Here is a 23,367-nt window from a genome sequence, read left to right on the forward strand (position 1 = left end):
ATTCTTCTTCTTCTGTTAGAATCTTAAAAATACCGAATGAAGGGAGTAACCGACCATTATTTTGGGGTCTATACAAAGACGTGGACCTGCATACGCAATTTTTGTCACAGCCTATAGTACCCATTACGAACTTCAAATACGAAATTTTAAACAATTCCCTAAATCATCAAAATATCGAGGTACCGTTATATGGGGGCTATACGAAGACTTGGACTTGCTTAGACCATTTTGAAACGATTCCAGTGAACAATGTCGCTAAAAATATAGGAAGGTACAGTTATACCAAAAGTCCTGCAGACGAAACACACATTTGAGTAAAATTTCATCAACCTACATCAACTCGTTTGGAAGCTAGAGTTATTTCCACAAACGGGCGGTCATCGTTAAATCGACATAGAATTTTATGCTGATCAAAAATATATATATACTTTGTGGGATCTGCTACGTATATTTCGAGGTGTTTTACATAGTCAAATAAAAATGCGAAAGTTCAAAGTATTCTCAAAAATCCAGGTCAATACGAAGTTTCAAAGTACATTCAAATATCTAAGTGTAAAATTGGTTTTTATACACTCCACCATTCTATTAACTTTGTCATTCCGTTTGTAACTCCTCGAAATATTCATAATATACCCTACAAAGTATATATATTCTGAATCAGCGTAAAACTCTAACACGATCTAGCGATGTCCGTCTGTCTGTTTTAATCACGCTATCTTTCGAACGAATTGAGATAGAAGGCTAAAATTTTGCATACATGCATAATTTACCAGGTTAAGTTTGTAAATGAGTCATGTTGGTCTACGTTTTCGTATAGGCCTCATATAACGGTACCTCCCGATATTCGGTATTTTCATCATTTTAGCGACAGTATTTCCCGGAATCAATTCAAATTTCGTATTTGAAATTCGTAATGGGTACTACAGCATATGACAAACATTTTTGTATACAGGTTCACGTCTTCGTGTAGCCCCCATATAACGGTACCTCCCGATATTCGGTATTTTCATGATTTTAGCGACAGTATTTCCCGGAATCATCTCAAATTTCGTATTTGAAGTTCGTAATGGGTGCTACAGCCTATGACAAAAAATGTTGTATGCAGGTTCACGTCTTCGTATAGCCCCTATATAACGGTACCTCCCGATACTCGGTATTTTTATGATTTGTGCGACATTATTCTCCGGAATTGTTTCAAATTTGGTATTTGAAGTTCATAATGGGTACTACAGCCTTTGGCCACAAAAATTCTTAAGCAGGGCCACGTCTTCGTAAAGTCTCCATATAACAGTTTTCATTTAAGTGGGAGTTTGCGGAAGTTTTTGAAAATGTTAAAGTACCTTCTAAATGGTGGAGGCTATTAAAAGTTCGGCAAGGCCGAACTTAGGTCGAAAATTGAAAAACTTTAAAATATTTAAAAGAAATTACAGTGAAGTTAATGAAAAAATTAAAGAAAATACATGAGTTCCACACTTTTTCACAATAAAATTAAGTCTATATCCAAAACTCAAATCCTTTTCTTATCTGTCTTTTAGGATGAAGAATTCACTGACATGATCAAATCATCGGTTCGCATTGACTTCCTCTATGGCCACTTTTTCGATGAAGAAATTCTGAATGCCGATTTGGTGACAGCATTCGAAAAACTTGTAAATATTGTGCAACGAGTTGAAACGGAACCGCTGTGGGCCCCATCATCGTGGGTGCAATAAGATCTGTAGAATGAATGACAGGAATGATAGACGACATTGGAATGGGTTGTGGAGCAGGCAGCTATACAAAAGAAAACAACACTCACACACAAAAACAAAAGGTTAAACAGCTCAAATGGAATAGCTGGGAATACCGGGAAACACAACAACAACAAAAGACACTGCTACAAAACCAAAACAAAAAAATGCCAAAAGAACACACAAAATTACTAAAAATTGTTGAAACCAAAAAAAAACTACATTAGAAATGTATCATCCAAAAGAAATTCAATTCGAAGAATAAAAACCAAAACTCAAATAACAACAACACCAAAAAAAAAAATTTAGATTCATGTCTTTAGAGAAAAAAAATTGTTTTAATTTTTAAGCTTATACAATTTAAAAAAATATTTATTTAAACCAAAAAAGAAAACACCATAATATTTTTTCAGCTGACATTGTAAAATTGCTATAATCCGCCAAAAACAAGAATAAAACATCTGAAATGATAACACAAATCCATTTAAAGGTTACCCTTATAATCCAGTTGTTGACCAAAAAGTGCGGATCATTTTGAGGTGCGAGTAGATTTCTTTAAACAAAAAAAAACTGAAAATTAAACACAACTTTAAGAGAATTTATGTTTTTTATATTCAATGTCAAAAATAAGATATGTTTTCTCCTTCCACATTTGAAGTACATTTTTAAAATGTAAATAAAACCAAAAAAATAAGTCAGTTTTGTTATACCTTTACTTTATACCTTAAGGATAAAGTTCACATTATCGGGGTTTCATTATTACATCTTTCTATTTCTATTATATTAATATGGCAACATAAGTTCAGTAAACTTTACGTTAAAAGATAATAGGAAGTTGGTCGGAACTTTTTGCTTATCGGATAGTTCATATTTAAATAAAATTTGTAAGAACGAACAAGTTAAAAAGCAGTAAGTTCGGCCGAGCCGAACTTTGAATACCCTCCACTATTTGGAACGAATTTTAAAATTTTTAATTTTTTTTTAAATTTTGTTTAAATTTTAAAAATACTGAATATAGTCATTTTGTTGGAGTCTATATGACGTGGACCTACATAGGCATTGTTTGTCATAAGCCATTACAATATTAAAATTCGACAACTTGAAATAAACGTTGAATGATGTAGATAAAATCATCAAAATATCGTATATAGGGAGGTACCGTTACATCGGAGCTGTGCGAAGACCTGGACCAGCATAGACAATTTTCTGTCATAGGCTGTAGCATCCATTACGAAGTTCAAATACGACATCTCAAACAATTACGACATTTCAAACAATCTCGTCAAAATACCGATTATAGGGAGGTATTGATATATGGGACCTATACGAAGACCTGGACCTGCATAGACAACTTGCTGTCACAGACTATATGTAGATCCCATTACTAATTCTAAATATGTAATTTGAAACAATTCCGGTGAACAATGTCGCTAAAATCATCAAAATACCGAATATTGGGAGGTACCGTTATATGGGGGCTATACGAAGACGTGAACCTGCACAGTAAATTTTCTGTCTTAGGCTATACTATCCCTTTGGAATTTCAAATATCAAATTTGAAATAATTCCGGTGAATAATGTCGCTGAAATCATTAAAATACCGAATATCGGGAGGTACCGCTATATGGGGCTATACAAAAACGTGGACCTGCACAGACAATTTTCTGTCATAGGCTGAAGTATCCATTACGAACTTCAAATACCAAAATTTGAAACAATTCCGGTGACTAATGTCGCTAAATCATTAAAATACCGAATATCGGGAGGTATCTGCCTACTGGAAAAATAAACCTGTGTGCAAAATTTTAGCCTTCTATCTCAATTCGTTCGAAAGATAGCGTGATTACAACAGACAGACAGACGGACATCGCTAAATCGACTTAGAATTTTACGCTGATCAAGAATATATATACTTTTTTGGGTCTGACATGAGTATTTCGAGGAGTTACAAACGGAATGACAAAGTTAATATACCCTCCATAGTACGATGGAGGGTATAAAAAGGATTTATTTGTCCGACAACATCACTTTGTTATCTATCGGAAATATGTAATAACCAGCCATAGATAATGAATACAGCCAATCAATTTTATGCACTTCAAGATAAAGTTCTATGGTAAAAATTCATATGGGTTTTAAAGTGTTTGGTGAATTATTTCAATTATTTTTAATTAATGATCTATTGGAGATATAAAGTATAAACGAGATTATTTTTACGCCTATAACGACTTTGTGGGTCGGTTTCTATTGAACTGATGCAGCAAATGCTGGCGCCCAATTAAAATAGTCACTGCAGGAAATAATTTTGCCATTGCACTTCTTTTCCGAACGAGTCATTTTGTCGATAATTTTAAAGTGTCTTCTTCATATTTTCATTTTCTGATAACTGGCAAAAAAATTTAACGTTTCATATATCACTTTAGGAGTTACATATATGTATGTCCAAAAGCTTGAATTCTGTAAATAATAAAGTATCCGCTAAGGCCAAAATGTCTCGTCAGCGAAGGGGTTAAAGTCAGCATTCCAATTCAATTCCATACCAAAACTGGTTTATATATCCAATACCCCAACGGATAATTCAAAAAAAAGATACAAAAGCAATCTAATGTTTTTAACATATGTTGGCTGTTTGGTTAAGAATTCAAATAAAATTGTATTTTATAATACACAAAAATATGTTCAGGGTATGGGCCCACTAATCCTGTGTCGATTGGATTCAATTGTGGGATCAGGAATTTTTTTTCTGTTTTTTATTCAAAATAAATATTTTGCAATCATCTCCAAAAGCAATAGATTTCTATTCGGACCATAACCCCACTTCTATGCAAAATTTCGTGAGGATCGGGCCATAATTGCGACCTGTAAAGTGATTACAAATTAACATAGACAGACGTACAGACGGACGGACATGCATAGCGCTACATCGAGTTAGCTTAGATAGGAAGATCCATACATACTTTCTTATGGGTGAAACCAATATTTCGAGGTGTTACATAATTGTTGGTCCTATCAAACTTATAATCAGTTGGTCCAATCAAACTTGATCAGAGTAAAATTTAGACGCTTTGGCCCTGTCCGTCCGTCTGTTTTAATCACGCTACAGTCAAAACTAATTGAGATAGGAAGCTAAAATATTGCACACATCATTCTTTTTTATGCAAGCAGGTCAAGTTCGAAGATGGCCCATATCGGTTCACAATATCATATAGCCCCCATATAACGGTATTTTGATGATTTTAGCGACATTATTCACCGGAATTGTTTCAATTTTCGTATTTGAAGTTGTGTACTGCAGTCTATGACAGAAAATTGTCTAAGCAGGTCCCGGTCTTCGTATAGCCCTCATATATCGGTACATAACTATATTCGGTATTTCGACGATTTTAGGTACAATATTTAGAGGATTTTTTCAAACTTCGTATTTGAAGTTCCTAATGGCTACTACAGCCTGTGACGGAAAATGAAATTGTCTATGCATGTACAATTCTTCGTATTATTTTCAAATTTCGCATTTGAAGATTGTAATGGCCAATGACAAAATTTGCCTATGCTAGTCCACGTTTTCATATAGACCCCATTATGACGGCGACTTCCTATATTTGGTATTTTTAAGATTTTATTTTTGTTTTAACATTTCCAAATTCGTTCCAAAAGGTGGAGCGTATTCAAAGATCTGCCCGTCTGAAATTACTGTTTTTTACTTGTTTCTTGGTAAATTTGGTCGTGTAAACAAAAGTTGTATGCTTGCCAACTTCGGATTGGCTGATATCTTGATTCTGGAGCATTATCAAATTTTGACGTCTTCCTTCGCGTAGTTACTAGCAGTAGTTTTCTTTAATGGTCCTTGTTTTGGGTCATGACCTTTATAAGTTTGACCAATAAGCCGACACAATAGTGCAAAAACTGCTAAGTCTTTTTTCAAAACCAGTCTTTTTTTCCAACCTTACATAGAGGTCAGTTTCCACATAGTGTAAGAGTCATATGTAAAGTGATTCTTTAACATTTTACAATTAACATTTTTGTAGCAGACTATATAATGTCATACTCTTCATCTAGGACAATGAAAATAATATTCATCGAAAAAGCGTGTGCATTTTTACGAAACTCTGTGGTAAAAAATCATTTCGTTTTCAAAACTTTGGATTCCTTTCAACTTTCAGTAAGTTATATTCTTTTTTAAAAAGGAAAGGTGTGAAAAGTGTAGGTTGTGTAAGAAAATTGAAATACTGCAGAAACCTGCAAGTAAATAATCAGTTGATTTGTCAAAACAATATAATTTGGGCGCCATAAAAAAAAAAATAAATAAATATTTAACAATTTACAATTTTTTCGGTAGCCAGACAGACCTAATATTTGCTACAAAATCCAAAATGTGAATTTATTCGTCGAATTTGCAAACAAACGGAAAAAATCAGGCAGATATGAGATCGAAGAGGGCTAAAGCTACTATTACCCCTTTCGACCTCGTACTTTTGCATCTACCAATCGTGAAAAGTTTAATTTGATTTCTCTTTTTCCCTTTCCCTTCCTGCTATAAAAAGTCACACTGGGACCTCCTTAAAAAGTTTTCGAGTTTTTTTTTTCATGGAGGGATATATACACCTAATGATCGGTCAATGACTCTTCTCTGGAGTTTTTGAGTTTAGAGTTCAAAATATGTAATTTATATTTCATAATGTGCACTAAAGAACATTTTTTGATTCGGCATCTTTAAGTAACAACTGGAATATATATATAGAGAGGTAATAACAAATATCTTTGTTAACAAATTATTGAAACAAATTACTAAATTCTGTCCTCATTTTAAAAGAAAATAAAAATAATAAGACCTATAACTACAAATAAATTCAACTACAAGTAAATAAATTAAATACAAAATAGTTCCACATTAAGAAAAGAATAATGTATGTACCGAAAAACAAAATTTAATCATGGCCTCCTACACTTGTTAATCTTAAACAAATCCAATTGAAAGCTTCAATGATTTTAAAATCAATAAAAACACTATTAAATTGATAATTGCTATATAACAAAAAAATATATGAATAATGTCAATGAATGCCACCCCATAAATAATTGTATAAAACACAGGAATCCAATGCAATAATCAATTTCAATAAAAAAAAACAACTAAAATAAGCTAAAACCATTTTTAAAATTTGTTAAAAAAAAGATACAGAGCTGAATATAATAAAAAAAAACAATAATGAAATTTCTCTATTTTATTACTTATTGAACAACAAACAAATACAAAAACAACAAAAAATAACAACAAATGTCCATTATTAAACAATAAACAAATTGTCTATACAACAACAACAGCATTATACTATACTATTTATGTAAATGTATTTAAATTGTAAACGAAAAGAAACAAACTTAAGAATTTATTAAAATGTTTAATGTTGAAACCAAGAAAACAAAAATTAAATAAAAAATATATATGAACCATAAAAAAATGGATATAAAATATTTTTTTATTTGTTTTAATGAAATTTTCGGGTATGATAATGTCATCGGCTGTGAATTTCTCCTTTGTATATCCACCTTAAGTTATATTTGTATTTGTTTTGTTATTATTATTATTATTATTATTATTATTATTATTATTATTATTATTATTATTATTATTATTATTATTATTATTATTATTATTATTATTATTATTATTATTATTATTATTATTATTATTATTAGTATTATTATTATTATTATTGTTGTTGTTATTATTATTATTATTATTATTATTATTATTATTATTATTATTATTATTATTATTATTATTATTATTATTATTATTATTATTATTATTATTATTATTATTAGTATTATTATTATTATTATTGTTGTTGTTATTATAATTATTATTGTTGTTGTTATTATTATTATTATTATTATTATTATTATTATTATTATTATTATTATTATTATTATTATTATTATTATTATTATTATTATCATTACTATTACAGCATCACCATTCGTACGCAGAGACCCATAATATAAACTATATTATATGACGTTTTCGACGCAGCTGAGCCATGCAGCCGAGAAGGCTACAACTATCACGATGCGGCTAAGCAGATTGATGGCAAACGTCGGAGGGCCCCTACCCTACAAGAGGAGGTTACTAATGGTGGCATGTAACAGCATCCTACCGCACGGATGTGAAATCTGGGCCCCGAGCATGCTCAATAAGCAGAGGGTACAGGAACTGCTGAAAGTACAGAAAACAGCGGCACTGAGAGTGGCATCTGCATACCGCACAGTCTCAGGACTAGCGATACAAGTTATAGCAGGTTTGGTACCTATCGCAGAAAAGAGGCATCAAATATTTGAGGTAAAGCGTCGCCAACATGAAGTCTCAGAACTTGCACAAATAAAAGAGGATACTTTCGAAAAATGTCAGACACGCTGGCAGCGAGAGACATATGAAAGATGGGCAACGAGGGTCATCCCAGTTATAGCAGCATAGACAAAATGGAACCACGGCAATGTAAACTATTATATAACACAGATGCTCTCCGGACATGGGTATTTTCGTAAATATCTGTTTAAGCACGGAAAGAGTGAGTCCCCTTATTGCTTATATGAAGATGAAGGAATTTAAGACGACGCAGAACATACATTCTTCTCATGCGGTTGGTGGACAAACCTACGCTCAGAAGTGGAATTGCAAGCAGGTGCAATTACAGTGAGGAACATTGTTGCGAAAATGATAGAAGCCGAAGAAAATTGGAATGCAACTTCCAAATTATGCGAGCACTTATTAGAAACAAAAAAGAGAGACTTAGACAACCCTCTAAGACCTCGAAATGAATAGCGAAGCTTAGGCGCAAGCTATAAGAAGAAGGCCTAAGAACCCCGAAAGCCACCTCGAAGTAATACGAAAGTGGTGCCGAGGTTGTAATAACTCCCAGAGGTCGGCAGGTGGGTTTTTTAGTCGGTACCAGCGTTGCATTTGCCGAAAAATGACTCCTGAGCTGAACACATCGCAATATTCCATTCGGCAAATGTTGAGAAATGAGCTCGGGGTAAAGCCATTGAAATTCCAAAAAGGTGCAAGAACTTACACCGCAACGGAAAGAAAATAGACTCAAGAGAGCTAAAGAGTTGCTTTGCTTGGCCGAAAGTGGTGAACTGCCGAATTTGGTTTTCTCCGATGAGAAAACATTCGTTGTAAAGCAGTTTGTAAATGCCGAATGTTATCGCGAAAATATTCTGGAGGGTGTATTAAAGCCTTGGGCACGCAAACATTTTGGCCGCAGACCTCGAACATTCCAACAGGATTCAGCACCATCGCACTCAGCACGCGCCACCCAAGAATTGTGACAAAATGAGGTTCCTCGCTTCATTTCCAGCGGATAATGGCCACCAAAATCTCCGGATACCAATCCGTTGGACTATTGTGTCTGAAGTAATTTGGAAAGGACGGTTGGCACTAAAAATACCAAAGTGTCGACCACCTCAAGCAAGCGCTTCGCCGTTAATGGGCCAAAATACCGTAGAGCAACATTCGGGCAGCGTGTGATGGTTTCATTGTCCGTTTGAAGGCAATAATTCGTGCCAAAGGTGACCAATTCGAACAAATCTAAACTTATTCTAAAATTTGATGCTATTTCCGATATTTTTTGCTTTCATTCAATAAAATTAAAAAAATGTAAAAAATATGGCGTTTGACTTTGTTGCAGTTTTTTATCTCACCCTGTACATAGCATGTAGGGTATATTAAGTTCGTCATTCCGTTTGCAACTCATCGAAATAAGAAATGTAGACATAACAAAATATATATTCTTAATTTTTCCGGATTGTAATTACGCTAGAGTCAAAACGAATAAAGATATGAAGCTAAAATTATGCACTGATCAGTCTTTTGTCTGCAGGCGGGTTAAGTTCGAAGATGGAATATGATAGCCCCATGTAACGGAGTTTTCGGTATTTTGATGATCCATACGAGAAGTTCTTTCTAAGCACTTTACCGCCTGGTAGAGAAATTGTTATATAGGTCCACGATATCGTATAGCCCACATAGAACGGTACGCCCCCCCCCCCCCATATTGGATATTTTGACGATTTTATGGACCTTATTCGTCGGAGTTGTTTCGAATTTCGTATTTAGAATTCGGAATGGAAACTACAGCCTATGACAGCCATGTCTTCGTATAGCCTCCATACAACGGTACCTCCCAATATTCAGTATTTTAATCATTTTAACGATAGTTGTTTCAAATCTCGTATTTAGATTTCGTAATAGGAACTAGAGCCTATGACAGATTTTTTTCAAGTTTCGTATTTGAATGTCGTAATCGCTTATGACAAAAGCATTTTTAAAATTTTAACAGAATTTCTAACGAATTTTATTTATTTATTTATTTTTTTTTTTTTTTTTTGATTTAAAAATTTCCAAATTCTTTCCAAATGGTGAAGAGTGTTCAAAGTTCGCCCCGGCGGAACTTACTGCTTTTTACTTGTCCTTTAAGTATTATTTTCTTGAAAAAAAAAAATACGAAAAACTTAAGTTTTTTTAATAAGTAATTCTGTATGTAATTTAATAAGTAATTTACTAGTTTTAAAAGTAATTCTGCGCTCTTTTATACAAACTTAGCCCACTTTGCAGATCGCATCAAATTGAATATACAATGTTTCGGCAACATTTTCAATTCAATGGCCAATCAATTGATACAAAATGAATCGCGGTATGGGGGCCAATTTGCCTCCACGTTAATTGAACAAAATTGAGTCGCGAGATTGCAAAATATTTAACAAAATTGCTCTCAAACGAATGTCAAAAATTGGTTGAGCTATATTTGATAAGAAACGTACGTACATACGTATAAATCGGGGTAGCTATATATAATGTCAAACAAAGTGAAAAATACAAAACATATCATAAACATATGTATGTGCGTATGTATTAATACATGGAGCAAACATTAACACTTTATGACAGTGATCATGGGGGGTAATCGTGATGTAGATCCAGGAATATGCGCACATACATATCTGGAGGTTTATGTGTGTGTTTTTTTTTTATTAAAAATAAAGCGAACATTCTTCTAACAAATTGATATACGAATTTGTATATCAGTGAGATATCAGAGCAATTGAAACCGAATGATTAGCATTTTTGAGACACTGGGAGAATAATAAAGAGAAAATAGAAAATTAATGTTACTGCATTATATTTGATTTAAATTGAGATTATGGCAAGTGACAGAGATTCTCAACATGGACAAATGCAGGCAGCTGATATCTGGTCCCAAATATCATTTTTGTGAAGTGCATTTAAGAATGAGAGGGACTTAAACACCAAACTGGATGAAACACATATATGGGAGCTATAGCTATTTCTCAACACCTTTTTACAAAATTTAATGAACTTGCTTCTAGGCAAGGTATTATCGTATTTTCCAAAATTCATTCTATTTGGGCTGATATTGACCATTTGGTGCCCAATAAACATGAAATCGAGTAAATATATGTATGGGAGTTATCTAATAATAAATTTCGACAGGGGTATTTCTGATATATCGCATATTACGACTGCGGAGAACAAATATGACAAATCGGACAAATAATATACATGGGAGCTATAGCTATATCTGATCCGATTTCCACCAAATTTGAGATACTTGTTTCTAGAGTCAATAGCAAACGCATGTGCTATATTCCATCCGGTTTGGACTAATATTACAAATCTGGTGCACAATTAAAAGCAAATCGGACGAAGATATATATTGGGGCTATATCTAAATTCTGACCCATAATCTCCAATTTCTATAGGGTTTGTCCAAACAAATGACTTCATCTCGACCGGGTAATAAGTATGACCTGTACTTTTTACAAAAATACATAGGCAAACGGACGGACGGAAAATCAACTCAGAATGTGATTATGTGATGCAGATCATCAAAAGGAACTATGGGTCTATCCCGCCCCTATCTATATAAAGAAATACACAAAGACATTGTACCCTGACCACAGCGTTGGTTGCATGGTTGCGTAGACTTGAAAAAAAAAAACAGTACAAAAGCAGCTAAGTTCAGCCGAGTCGAATTTTTAATACCCTCCGTCATTTCAAAGATCTTGCAAAATATAAAAAGAATCCGTTGGAAAATGCCCATATAATTTTAAAAATTACAAAAATATCAGTTGGTATAGTTATATGGGTCTTTACGAGCGTAGAGCTCAACAGTCAATTATCTGGCAGCGAAGGTGGTGGCGATTACGAACTCCATACACCGAGCTTAAGATAGTTCTGTTGAAAAATGTAGATAAAATTATCAAAATACCGAATATTGGGAGGCACCGCTATATGGGGGCTACGCGATGAGGTCAATTTGTTTGTGCAATTTTCCGAAAATGGTATCCATTGCCAACACCAAATTCCGAATTTGAAATATTTCTTGTAAAAAGTGTGACACAAACCATCGGTACCATAGAGGTACAGATATATATGGCCTATACGACCTCTACGACCGTGGACCTCTACAGATTATTATCTGCCAGAGAAGGTAGTGCCTATTATGAACTCCAAATACCAACTTTGTGATAATTTAGTTAAAAAAATTAACCTAAAATTATAAAAAATACAATACATTGGGAGCTACCGTTATATGCGGGCTATACGAAGGCGTGGATCTGTACAGAAAATGTTCCGTTGAAAAGTGTGACACCAGTAATAAAAATACCGACCTAAAACAAATCTCAGTAAAACTTTTGCTTTGTTCCAGTACCTGCAATAATCTACTAGTTTTGCAATTTTTTTTTGATATCATAAAAGGAAAATCGGTTATTGTAGTAAAAACTTTTACATTCTAGCAGTTCTGGAACAGACACAATATATATTTAATTGATATATAATTTATGAAACTTAATTCAAATAACGTTAGTCATATGAAAACGTTCGGAAGCTAGAGTGATTTATACAGTCGAATGGGCATCGCGCAATCGACATAGTTTTATACTTTCTGACAAAAAATTTTTTGTAGCTATCGGAAAGATGTAATCACCAGCCAATATGTCTTTATATAATTATACCTCAAGTTTCAAAATATTATAAAAAATATGTTCTCTTAGTTTACATAAGAGCTATTTTCCAGGGTAACAGCTCGTTTACATATATATGGGTTAACCCACTCCATTTGGATTAAAATTGTCATATCCATTACTTATACTTCAAATAAATTCTCTTGAAGTAAATTAACCCTGAAAAAAGTTCTAACGTAAACATATCATAACCTCCATTATGAGGATTAATTTATCTATTTAATTCGCAGTTTAAATCCACGCGGTGTGCTAAATCCGTTAAACTGCACTCGTTTTATAAATTAAATAGTTACCCCATTTCAAACATGCATATCCAGCTCTGCATTTCTCTAATCTCCCTTATTAAATTCGAAGTATGAATATACATTTTGATCTTTGAAATTCCCCTTTAAAATAAAAAAAATTTTCTTGAATGTTATATTTCTCCACAGTTTGGGAAACACTGGCCACCTGTTGCTCTATGCAGTGAGTCTATTGTGTGCTCTCTTGCTCACAATTAATTGCGTTTTTTTGTCCATTTTATACTGTGGAATAGGTCACTATTAAAGAAAAATCTCACAAGAAATTCATTCGTAGTTTAGCTGTCAAACAGTTAAGACGGTATTCGTTGAGAAATTTGAAAATAAAATAACTCGCCAAATAAAAAAAATGTCTAGTATAAATTTTAAAAGTTTAGAAGAATGTCTCGAAAAGCACATACCCGCCGATGAACTTAAAGAAGTGAAACGTATTCTTTATGGAAGATCAGATGAGTGAGTGCAGTTTCATTTTGGTGATATTGAAAACAAAAACATATACACTCAAATAAATAAACAAATGTGCATGTGTAAATGGTGTATGCAAATTTCTAGAAAACCAAATTGGTGTGCTTTGTAGATTAGGTGGAGCAAAATGTCAAGAATAAGTGCAGGTGGTTGTTATCTTTGAAAACCTTAATAATCAGCTGAGTGTTCTTAAAAGTTATCACGGTACAATTAATTCATGTTAACCTCATTTCAGATATCACTATCTAGCTGTGCATTTTCTGTAATTTACCTTGTCAAATTTAACTCCATAGAAAACAGAATCCCATATCTGATTTGGATATAATCAATGGATTTATGAATGCAATATTTTGGCATTGAGTTGTTGTGAGAGGTATAATTTTTAAACAAAAAACGTAAACATATAATTGCACCAGCTTTGCTTCGTAATTCTGTCATAAGGGGTTCAGAGGTATAAAATAGTACAATTACAATTTACCGGATTTAGTACAGCCACTGGATTTAGATTTACACTTCCATTTCGTATATGTCAAATAAATCTGCATGAAAAAGGTGGTTAACCAAACAAAAGATCTAATGTAAATATACTTACAAACAAGCCTGCAAATTAATATGTTTTTAAAAGGTAGCATTTTTTCTAACATAAGTAAGGGAGTTGGCTTTCAATGTAAAATTAGAAAGTAATTTGGAGAAATCTATTTAACTTTCGGCCCATAATTTGAACTATGAAGCCAAGCTCGGCTTATGTTTGTTTACGTATACAAAAAATATAATAATAAAAAAATTATAAAAATAGCGAAAAATGATGTAACGAAAAATATAACATGGAAATGGTTTATGTTGAAAACAACTGTTTTTTCGAATGGGTGACCGTCTACAAGGAAAATAATGAATCTTCGAATGTATAATCTTGAGGAAATACAGCATCGAAATAATAGTTTTAGGCCTAGCAAGGTATGCAATATCAAGTAGCCCCCCATATAACGGTGCCATTGATATTCGGTATTTTGATGATTGTAGCCAAATTTTGCAATGGAATTGTCTGAAAATCCACAAAAGAAGTTCTTTATAAGGACTTTACTCCCTGGTCTAGATAGGTCCAGAATATAGTATAGCCCCCATACAACTGTGCCACCATATATTCGAAATTTTAATGATTTTAGGGACATTATTCACCGTAGTTTTTTTTTTTCAAGTTTCGAATTTGAATAATGTAATGGTCTAATGGTCAAAAGTTGCCTATGCAAATTCATGTCTTCGTATTGACCCCAAAATGACGGCGACGAATGTAAACAACGCCTATGCGACTTTGGAGTGTGTCGTAGTACCAATATATTTCAAGCCAACCAATGAAATAAGTCAACATTGATGGCAATGGTTAGACTCGTTCAGTCGAATAAAATCATGGTAGAAGAATGCAGGTAGATGGAGGTTCGGAGGTTATTATAATATGCGTTTTTATAAAATTTTTACAAATTTGAATAATTTTTCATTCAAAAATTTCAATTTCAAAATTGGTTTGACAATTCTTTGTTCCAACATTTCATTAAAAATAAAATGAACCAGAAATATAACAATAACCCATTTCGCAACACTGTTCTCCCAAATACAAAACAGTTAAGGGACAAATACATTAAAGGTTTTTACTGGTTTAAAGCACTGGCTGGCTTCTTCGTAAAGGAACAAAGAAGAATATTGTAAACAAGTATAAATTATGGGCCATATTAAGTAATGTTGTACAAAAATAGGTCATTTTAAGTCGACTCTATTTCTAAATCCACATTTCAAATCCTACTTGTTTAGACTTGTTCAAAGTGATATAACTTTCAGTCAGCTGATACGTTTAACCAACGGCGAAACGCGTCGCATAGTGATGAGTGTGTGATGGTGTCTATCTGGCTTTCCTTTTCACTGCAAACACAGGTCAACAAATGATGCTAAACAATATATACAAGGATCAAAAAATATATTGATAAAAATGTTGATTGAAGTAAAAATTTATGCGAATGCCTGACAGCATTTCAGCAGCAACATTCGCAAATACATGAGAAATAGTTCCTGGCTCTTCGAAGCTAATCCATATTCTTTCCTTACGAGTTTGTTTTTGTTACCTCTGAGAGATGGACAGGCAAATTACTATCAAAAATATTGTTTACAATTTATATAAAGTTAAAGGCATACCTTGCTTTTTCTTGCAAATAAATCCAAAGGATTGTGTGTTCGGCAAAAAAAATGTTTGCAAGTTATTGCGTTATCGTACATACCTATTATCTCTGTCAGATGTTTTTTGTAAATCAAAAAGCAGTGAATATAATAATTTAACACAAAATAAATTTATTTCGTGGGTTCAAATGGGTGCAACCATTCTCATGCTAATCTCATTCTACTTTAAGTTATGATAGTTATAATCTGACAATTCTAAATTCTTATCTTGTTCCCAATATAAAAGAACTGTGTTTCGCTTCAGCGTACTCTTTAATACGCAAAAAACTACGCATCATCATCGTCACAAATGTTATGACAATATTTTCTAGAATCGCCCCTAATATAAAATCCATACATACATATGTATGTACATATAAAATTAACAAACATATATAAATTATAATCATAAACTTTTGCAAATATCCCACACTGTGCCAGTATTTCATTATCTTTCTGTTCTGTTCTGTACTTCTGTATATCTTTACAATTTCTTCTTTTAATATTTTCGTATTTTATTACAATAAAAATTCATAAGAAAACGTTTCTCACATGCTTGACCTTCCGTCGTCCCACTATCGCTGGAGTGGCACGCGCATTCAATGTCTTGTCAGTTTTTCGAGCAATTTCCCAACCCAATAAATCTTTTCTTTTTTCTTTCTTTTGTTTTTGATTACCGTCAACCATCGGTTGGTCCACATTTCACACTTCCCCTATCGGTAACCAGTGGCCACTTATTTAGAAATAGATGAAATCTACACACAAGTGTTGGATTGTTTGTATATTTGTGTGAATGTATCTCACTGTGCGGCATTTGTTTATATACAAAGCTGTCGGGTAGCTTTGTTATAGTTCATGTTGTTTCATTCCGTTTGCTTTTCCTTTTGTTTGTGTTCGAAATGGAATTGAAACATAACACTAGATGTAAGAGAACAGAAACAACTGAGAGGGTTAATTAGAGTTACCATCAGTGATGTAAAAACTAATGTTGAGGACAAATTATGGATATGGATGGTAACAAGCATGGCACACTTGCAAAAAGTAGAACAAAGCTATCTCCTAATTTATTTTTGGCGCAGATTTGGCGTAGTGTCATTGTTTGACATTTGAACAATTGTTATTGTTTGCTAGTTAATAAATGAACCAGCAAGAAAAGGTCAAAAATCGGGCGGGCTGACTATATGAAACCCTACACCACCATGCGTAGTTTGTAGAGCTCACGTAAAAACAGTTTATATTGGGAATTAATGTGATGTAGATCATACTATCTATGAACCAAATAACATTGCTGTATAATGCCTGATATGACTTCGATACAATTTTAAACACTTATTTCTAAGCTCTATCTGATATCAAGTACCAAAAATTATTGTTTTTGGATTCATATTGCGCATGTGAGGAACTTAAAAAAACATGGTGTAGGGTATAAAAAGGTTAATAAAATTGGAGCACAACACGATTGAATGAGTTCGTTTATTGGGTATTGGAGAGACAACATAAAAATGCTGATTCCAGTTCCATCTTGATGACGAAAAACAAATGCATCCTCAACGTATAACTATGTGGTGTGTTTTTGGGCTGGATGAATAATTGGACCTTTTTTATGAAAATGAGCGCAACCAGTCAATGGTGTTCGGTATCGTGAAATTATAACCAACTTTTTCTTGCCTAGAATTGAAAAAGTGAATGTGGAGGGCATGTGATTTCAAAAAGACGGCGCCACATGTCATACACCCAGAGAGGCCATTCAATTGCTGCATCAGTCATTCCCCGATCGTTTTATTTCACGTTTTAGAGACCAGAATTGCCCCCATTTATCGTGCAATTTGACACTTTCGATTTTTTTCTTGCGGTTTACGCGAAGAAGCCGATCACAACTCAAGCCTTAAAAGATGAAATTGGACGCTGCATTAATTAAAAGAGGCAGCATTCATGCAAAACGGTCATTTAAAATTTCATTAAAAGATCGCGTGTGAGCCAGATAAGCCGGGCGGCCATCTGCACGATATCTTGTTCCATACATAACCTCATTCTGCCTACTTTACAATATAATAACGTTTTACGTTTTTTTTTAATATCTGTATTTTTTTAAAATTTTAATAATTGCTTTCTAGTTGGGGCATCTAATATCAAAGTGTCCAAAATTGTATCTTATAGCATGTTTCCATTGGAAACCTAACAACGTTGTTCGCTCTCAGAATTAGGTACACGAATTAACCCGTTCATACGGCACGATTCGTAATTCATAGTAAAATAATTCCTTTTTCCAAAAATTTTGTTTGTTGATTTTAATGGGAATTTATACGAAAATACATGAAATTCTCACTTATATGAATAAAAGAAATTATTGTTTTCCTCCCAAAGACTTTTTATATCATTAATTTTACAATTTTCATTTATGTTTTCAACTTTTTGTGTAAATGTTGAAATTTTGAACATATTTTTGTGTTTTTCCATTTTTAAATTCTGCTGGAGAGACACTTGTCAAACATTTTTTCTGCCGATAGAAACATTTTGGAAATATTGCCTCTTTTGTTTGCAGTTTTCTGTGGAAATTTCAACTCGTGGACAAAATGCGCATGATGCGAATGAGAGAGAAAACAAAATTTACTTTCGTTTGAATGTACATACGCCATTCAACATTGTAGTTTTCATTCATAATTTTCAGTCTTCCCAAAAATTTTTAAAATTTCATTAAATTTTTCTATTTTTAATTTTTAAATGTCATAATTTATTTTTCCGATAAATGCTCTCATTTTTTAGGGATGGGACATATTTTTTCGTTGTTCTGAGAGTGATTTGATTTGAACAACGTACAAATATGAGTGTTCGCTCAGGAAATTTTGTGTGAAGAATTAGGTAGTTTTTTCATAGTTAAGGGTCAAACAACGAATAGAGAGCGAATCAAGTGCAGTGGAAACGCCACATTATCATTTGTTAGAAAAAATACACATAAACAATTACCGTTACTATGCACCTCTTAGTCCTCAAATGAATAAAGAATAACTTTAAATGCAAATATATCAAATATAATCTTAAAAGAGATTAAAGTTAACAAATGTTTTAATAAAATAAAGTCTAATTTTAATTTCAGCAACGTTCTGGAACTTCCAGCTGAGGCCAAAAATATTGCAGCCGAAAATGGGTTTGAAATCAACGGTTATCGCATCCTCGCTAAGGAGGAACAAATGCGTAAACCTCGTCTTGTAAAAATAGGTGCCATTCAAAACTCCATAGTACTGCCCACAACTGCACCATTGGAAAAGCAACGCGAGGCCATATGGAAGAAAGTGACGACAATGATAAAGGCAGCTGCAGCAGCCGGTGTAAATGTTGTCTGTATGCAGGAGGCATGGAGTGAGTTTTAAAAAATTAAACATAACAATAAAATATTTAAAAAATTTTGTTTTCTTCCAGCCATGCCATTTGCCTTTTGTACCCGCGAAAAATTCCCTTGGTGTGATTTTGCCGAAGAAGCTGAAAATGGCCCAACCACGAAAATGTTACAGGAACTAGCCAAAGCATATAATATGGTCATAATTTCATCCATATTGGAACGTGATGTTGAGCATGGTGACACAATTTGGAACACTGCCGTTGTTATTTCCAATCATGGTCGTTATATGGGTAAACATCGTAAAAATCACATTCCTCGTGTGGGTGATTTCAATGAAGCCACCTATTATTTGGAGGGTAACACCGGACACCCGGTATTTGTAACAGATTTCGGTAAAATTGCCATAAATATTTGCTATGGACGACATCATCCACAAAATTGGATGATGTTTGGTTTGAATGGTGCAGAAATTGTTTTTAATCCATCGGCCACAGTAGGTGCGCTGAGTGAACCTTTATGGTCTATTGAAGCCCGTAATGCTGCCATTGCGAATAGTTATTTCTCTGTAGCAATTAATCGTGTTGGCAACGAAGAATTTCCCAATGAATATACATCGGGTGATGGCAAACCGGCACATAAAGTATTCGGTCCCTTTTATGGTTCCAGTTATGTGGCGGCGCCAGATGGTACCAGAACGCCGGTAAGTTTATAAGGAGTTTTATTTTTAAATTTATATATGATAGCTGTTCGTTAAAGTGCAACAAATAAGAGAACTCCATTTCGAGAAATTAACCTACCTTTTGTGAAAAATATTTTATTATATGGGCGAGAAGAAGGAATGATTTCAGTCGTTTTCGCTCTCTCCCATGGTAGAAGAATACAGGTAGTCGCATCGACACAGCTGCTGTGACAATGAACTGTCAAACCGATTTTGGAATTGAAAATGTTGAATGAAAAATTATTGAAATTTGTAAAAACTGTTCAAAAATGCGTATTATAACAAACTCCGAATTGCGTCGTATAGGAAAACTTTTAAAAAATTACTTATTTTTGATAAAACATTTTAAGCATTTTGACATATTAATGTTCCCAAGCGTTGATGCATCTACCTATATTATTCTACCATGCTCTCTCCTAAGTAATCCACTTTTCCAGTATGCAGTCACTTCACTTCTTAAAACAATAAAACCTTGTGTAAATGGGGGTTCATTGTTTCATTATCTCAATGATTCCTCTTGTTAGAGTTGCCGATGTGCTGAAAATGTACAAACATGTGGGAAGTTTCTGACATCTAACAAAGAGGTCCTTTGAAATACCATTTGTCAGCTGTATCATTTAGCATCTACCTATTACTCTTTTAAAGTATTCTTTAGCTTTAAAAACGGATGCGCCCAGAAAGTACAGTTATATTAATTAATGTTTCCACATTCGTCTTTTTTTTTCAGAGTCTGTCACGTGATCAAGATGGCCTGCTAATAACTGAAGTTGATTTGAATTTGTGCCGCCAAATCAAAGATTTCTGGACATTCCGTATGACCCAAAGACTTGACATGTATGCAGAGTCATTTAAACGGGCTTCCCAACTAGATTTTAAGCCACAAATTATTCGTGAATAGATAGTTATTATTAAATAATTAAGTAATTTGATATAAAAAATAAAAAAAACAATACAAAAAATTCCAAAATAAAATAAAATCCAAAAAAAGGAGAAGACACATCTACTATAAATTTTGAATTTTATTCCTTATTATAATAGTTAACCAAACGATTGGCTTCCCGGTAACCAGACTCCACAGCTCCATGTACTGTGGAAAAATGATGCATACTTGTAGCCTCACCGGCAAACAAAAGAATAGGTTTAAAATTTTTGGAACACATGGTGGCAGCTGGTTTATTCTTTGAACTGTGACTGAAAATCGAATTCGAAGAACAACTTTGATGGCTAGGGATTTCTGGCATTCGAATTATCAAAGGTTGGCTCAACTGCATGGCAGAAACATTCAACTGTTCACTCAACATGGAACGAAATGAATAGGCCCCCAGGAAATTTGGATTTGATTGCCAGTGGCTAACTTGTATATTCAAGGGTTCAGGTATTTCCCATTGCCACAGGAAACGTCTTAGCAAATACATGCAACCTGCAATTACCTGATCCTCTGGCATGTTTTCTAATTTCAAAACATAGGAACCCACAATCCAGGCCAATAGGATCCGCGGTTGATAGTTAACACAATAGAAGCCAAAAATCTCTTCCACCCATTCGTATGGAGTTCGCTGCAAATCTTCTAGGTCTTTCTTTAACCATAACATTGTAAAGCCATACCAATTTTCTGGCCAAAATCGGTTGGGAAATTCAAGGAAAATTTTACACACACTTCCATAACCCAGACCCACAATGGCTAACTTCTTTTGCAGCGGCAAAGGCGGATGAAACATCGACTCCAGCTTTTCCTTAAGAACGCCCAAGGACACAGTTATGACCACATGGTCGGCCTCATATTCATATAAGCCATTTGCACAACGAACAATTGCCTTACCATTGTCCAGATTCCATTGGATTTGATCCACAGGGCAGTTGAATTTAAGCCGTTCCTCTAATTGGCCAAAGTGATACTCCTCATTGGAACCCATTAGCATGTGTAAGAAACGCACATAGCCCTTATCCTTCCAATTCAGCAGATAATCTCCCGGACATTGCCCATATTCATGGATACCCTTGGCTGATACCTCATCCATGCCGGAAGCTGTTTCTGAACTCTCAATTTTTTTGAAATTCTCCAAAAATTCCCAGGCCACTTCTTCGTTGATTTTTGAATCATTTAAACTGCTTAAAACCTCTTGAAAACGTTCACTCAGAAAATCTCCAAATGAACCCTTGAAACTAAACATATCCTCTGCATGGTTTTCCAAAATGTTTCTCAGCATCTCATTGAGGCGATTCGTTGTCTCTTTAGTTAGTACTTCACCATTGGAGCGAATACACTCGAAGGTATGATAAATTTCGCCGGTCGTCTCGAGACAATCATTCTGCTGCACCATTTCATAGACAACGTTACCATCCTGCCCATGCACCCATTGGGCGCCAAAATCAATGACATTATCCCCAAATTGCTGGGTATGAATTCGACCACCAATACGATTTTCTGCTTCGAGTATTGAAATGTTCTCAAATCCAAATTCCAATAGTTTGATGGCACATGACAAGCCAGCCGCCCCGGCACCTATAATAATTATTCGTGGATCGTCGTAGGTCATCCGAATGGGCATTAAACTACTTTTCGCCGCAACCAATGAACTTTCTATACTGAATGCGGAGTCATTGGCTATTAGGCGTGATATTCCACTTTTAGATTTACGCTTACTTTTGCGAAAATATTTATGAAAAAGTGAACAAAAACACATTTTGTTTGGATTTGCGGATGTTTTACATTTTTGTTGACTGAAATTTGTCTTTTTATTTTAACTTTAATTTATATTCTAATGAAAATATTTTCTTCCAACACCATTTCCAGAAAACAATTTAAATTGTGACTTATATAAAATATTTTCGATAGTGTAAACCTTAAAGTGAATCCGCTGTTATTAAGATCACGTTCAGACTACTAAATCCACTCGATTTCAAATGTCAATTCCATAGCGTATACGTCTTTAAATCGTATTCATAAATCCAGTGGATACTATTTGACGTATATGCAACTGACATTTGAGATCGAGTGGATTTCCTAAATCTAAACGTAATTTTAGGGTGAAACGAACCAAATTTCTTGTTTAATTGAATTTAATGGAAACTACAGTCTGTGACAGAAAATTGCCTATGCCTCCCTATATTCGGTATTTTGATAATTTTAGCTACATTATTTACAGTTTATTTCAAGTTTCAAATTTAATTATGGTAAGGGCTTATGACAAACAATGCCTGTGTAGGTCCTCGTCGTATAGATCCCAAAATAACGGCTATCTTTGGTATTTTTAAGATTTTAACAGAATTAAAAAAAAAAAAAAATATTTTTTGAAAATTTCTAAATTCGTTCCATATGGTGGAGGTTATTCAAAATCCGACCCGGCCGAACTTACTGCTTTTTAACTTTTTTATCTGTAATAAATGTGTAATAACCGGCCCATATTTACAAAAAAAGTTTAATGTCGACAACATAATTTGTTGAAAAGATGTAATAACCGGATAGAACCTGCAAAAATCTACTAGTTTTTCATTTTTTTCTGATTTTATAAAGGGAAAATCGATTATCTAGCATCTTCTTCTTTTATGATAATTTATTTCACGTAT

General features: G+C 33.7%; 3 protein-coding genes across 12 annotated transcripts in view; 2 read left to right on the plus strand and 1 right to left on the minus strand.

Annotated features, from left to right (window-relative positions):
* The window catches only part of LOC131803696 (MAGUK p55 subfamily member 7-like), a 54,691-nt gene extending 47,489 nt beyond the window's left edge, over window positions 1-7,202 (plus strand). For all 9 annotated transcript variants that reach the window (XM_059125233.1, XM_059125219.1, XM_059125224.1 and 6 more), the window contains one exon: window positions 1,536-7,202. In XM_059125233.1, coding sequence (XP_058981216.1) covers window positions 1,536-1,712 — 177 coding nt within the window. In that variant the 3' untranslated portion in view covers window positions 1,713-7,202. The remainder of the gene's footprint in view (window positions 1-1,535) is intronic.
* Window positions 7,203-13,344: 6,142 nt separating this feature from the next.
* On the plus strand, window positions 13,345-20,698 carry LOC131803703 (beta-ureidopropionase-like). 2 transcript variants are annotated; one of them, XM_059125246.1, is made up of 4 exons: window positions 13,345-13,531; window positions 18,840-19,102; window positions 19,163-19,782; window positions 20,528-20,698. In XM_059125246.1, exons 1-4 carry the CDS (start codon window positions 13,428-13,430, stop codon window positions 20,696-20,698), a joined length of 1,158 nt encoding a protein of 385 aa, XP_058981229.1. In that variant the 5' UTR covers window positions 13,345-13,427. The 2 variants fall into 2 exon arrangements, with proteins under 2 accessions (XP_058981229.1, XP_058981234.1); XM_059125251.1 differs by having other exon boundaries at window positions 13,391-13,531; window positions 18,823-19,102.
* A 121-nt stretch (window positions 20,699-20,819) lies between these two features.
* LOC131804444 (spermine oxidase-like) lies at window positions 20,820-22,484 on the minus strand. Its single transcript, XM_059127323.1, has one exon. It carries the CDS (start codon window positions 22,482-22,484, stop codon window positions 20,820-20,822), a length of 1,665 nt encoding a protein of 554 aa, XP_058983306.1.
* Between the last annotated feature and the right edge of the window lie 883 nt (window positions 22,485-23,367).

This window comes from Musca domestica, unplaced genomic scaffold (genome assembly GCF_030504385.1).
Source record: "Musca domestica strain aabys unplaced genomic scaffold, Musca_domestica.polishedcontigs.V.1.1 10, whole genome shotgun sequence".
In the NCBI taxonomy this organism is placed as follows: Eukaryota; Metazoa; Arthropoda; class Insecta; order Diptera; family Muscidae; genus Musca; species Musca domestica.

Excerpts from the sequence above, each read along its gene's own strand:
- LOC131803703 (XM_059125246.1), top strand. The coding sequence starts at position 13,428 with ATGTCTAGTATAAATTTTAAAAGTTTAGAAGAATGTCTCGAAAAGCAC. Across the intron at positions 13,532-18,839 it reads CTTTATGGAAGATCAGATGA|CAACGTTCTGGAACTTCCAG; the intron begins GTGAGTGCAGTT and ends TTTTAATTTCAG. Across the intron at positions 19,783-20,527 it reads CAGATGGTACCAGAACGCCG|AGTCTGTCACGTGATCAAGA; the intron begins GTAAGTTTATAA and ends TTTTTTTTTCAG.
- LOC131804444 (XM_059127323.1), bottom strand. The coding sequence starts at position 22,484 with ATGTGTTTTTGTTCACTTTTTCATAAATATTTTCGCAAAAGTAAGCGT.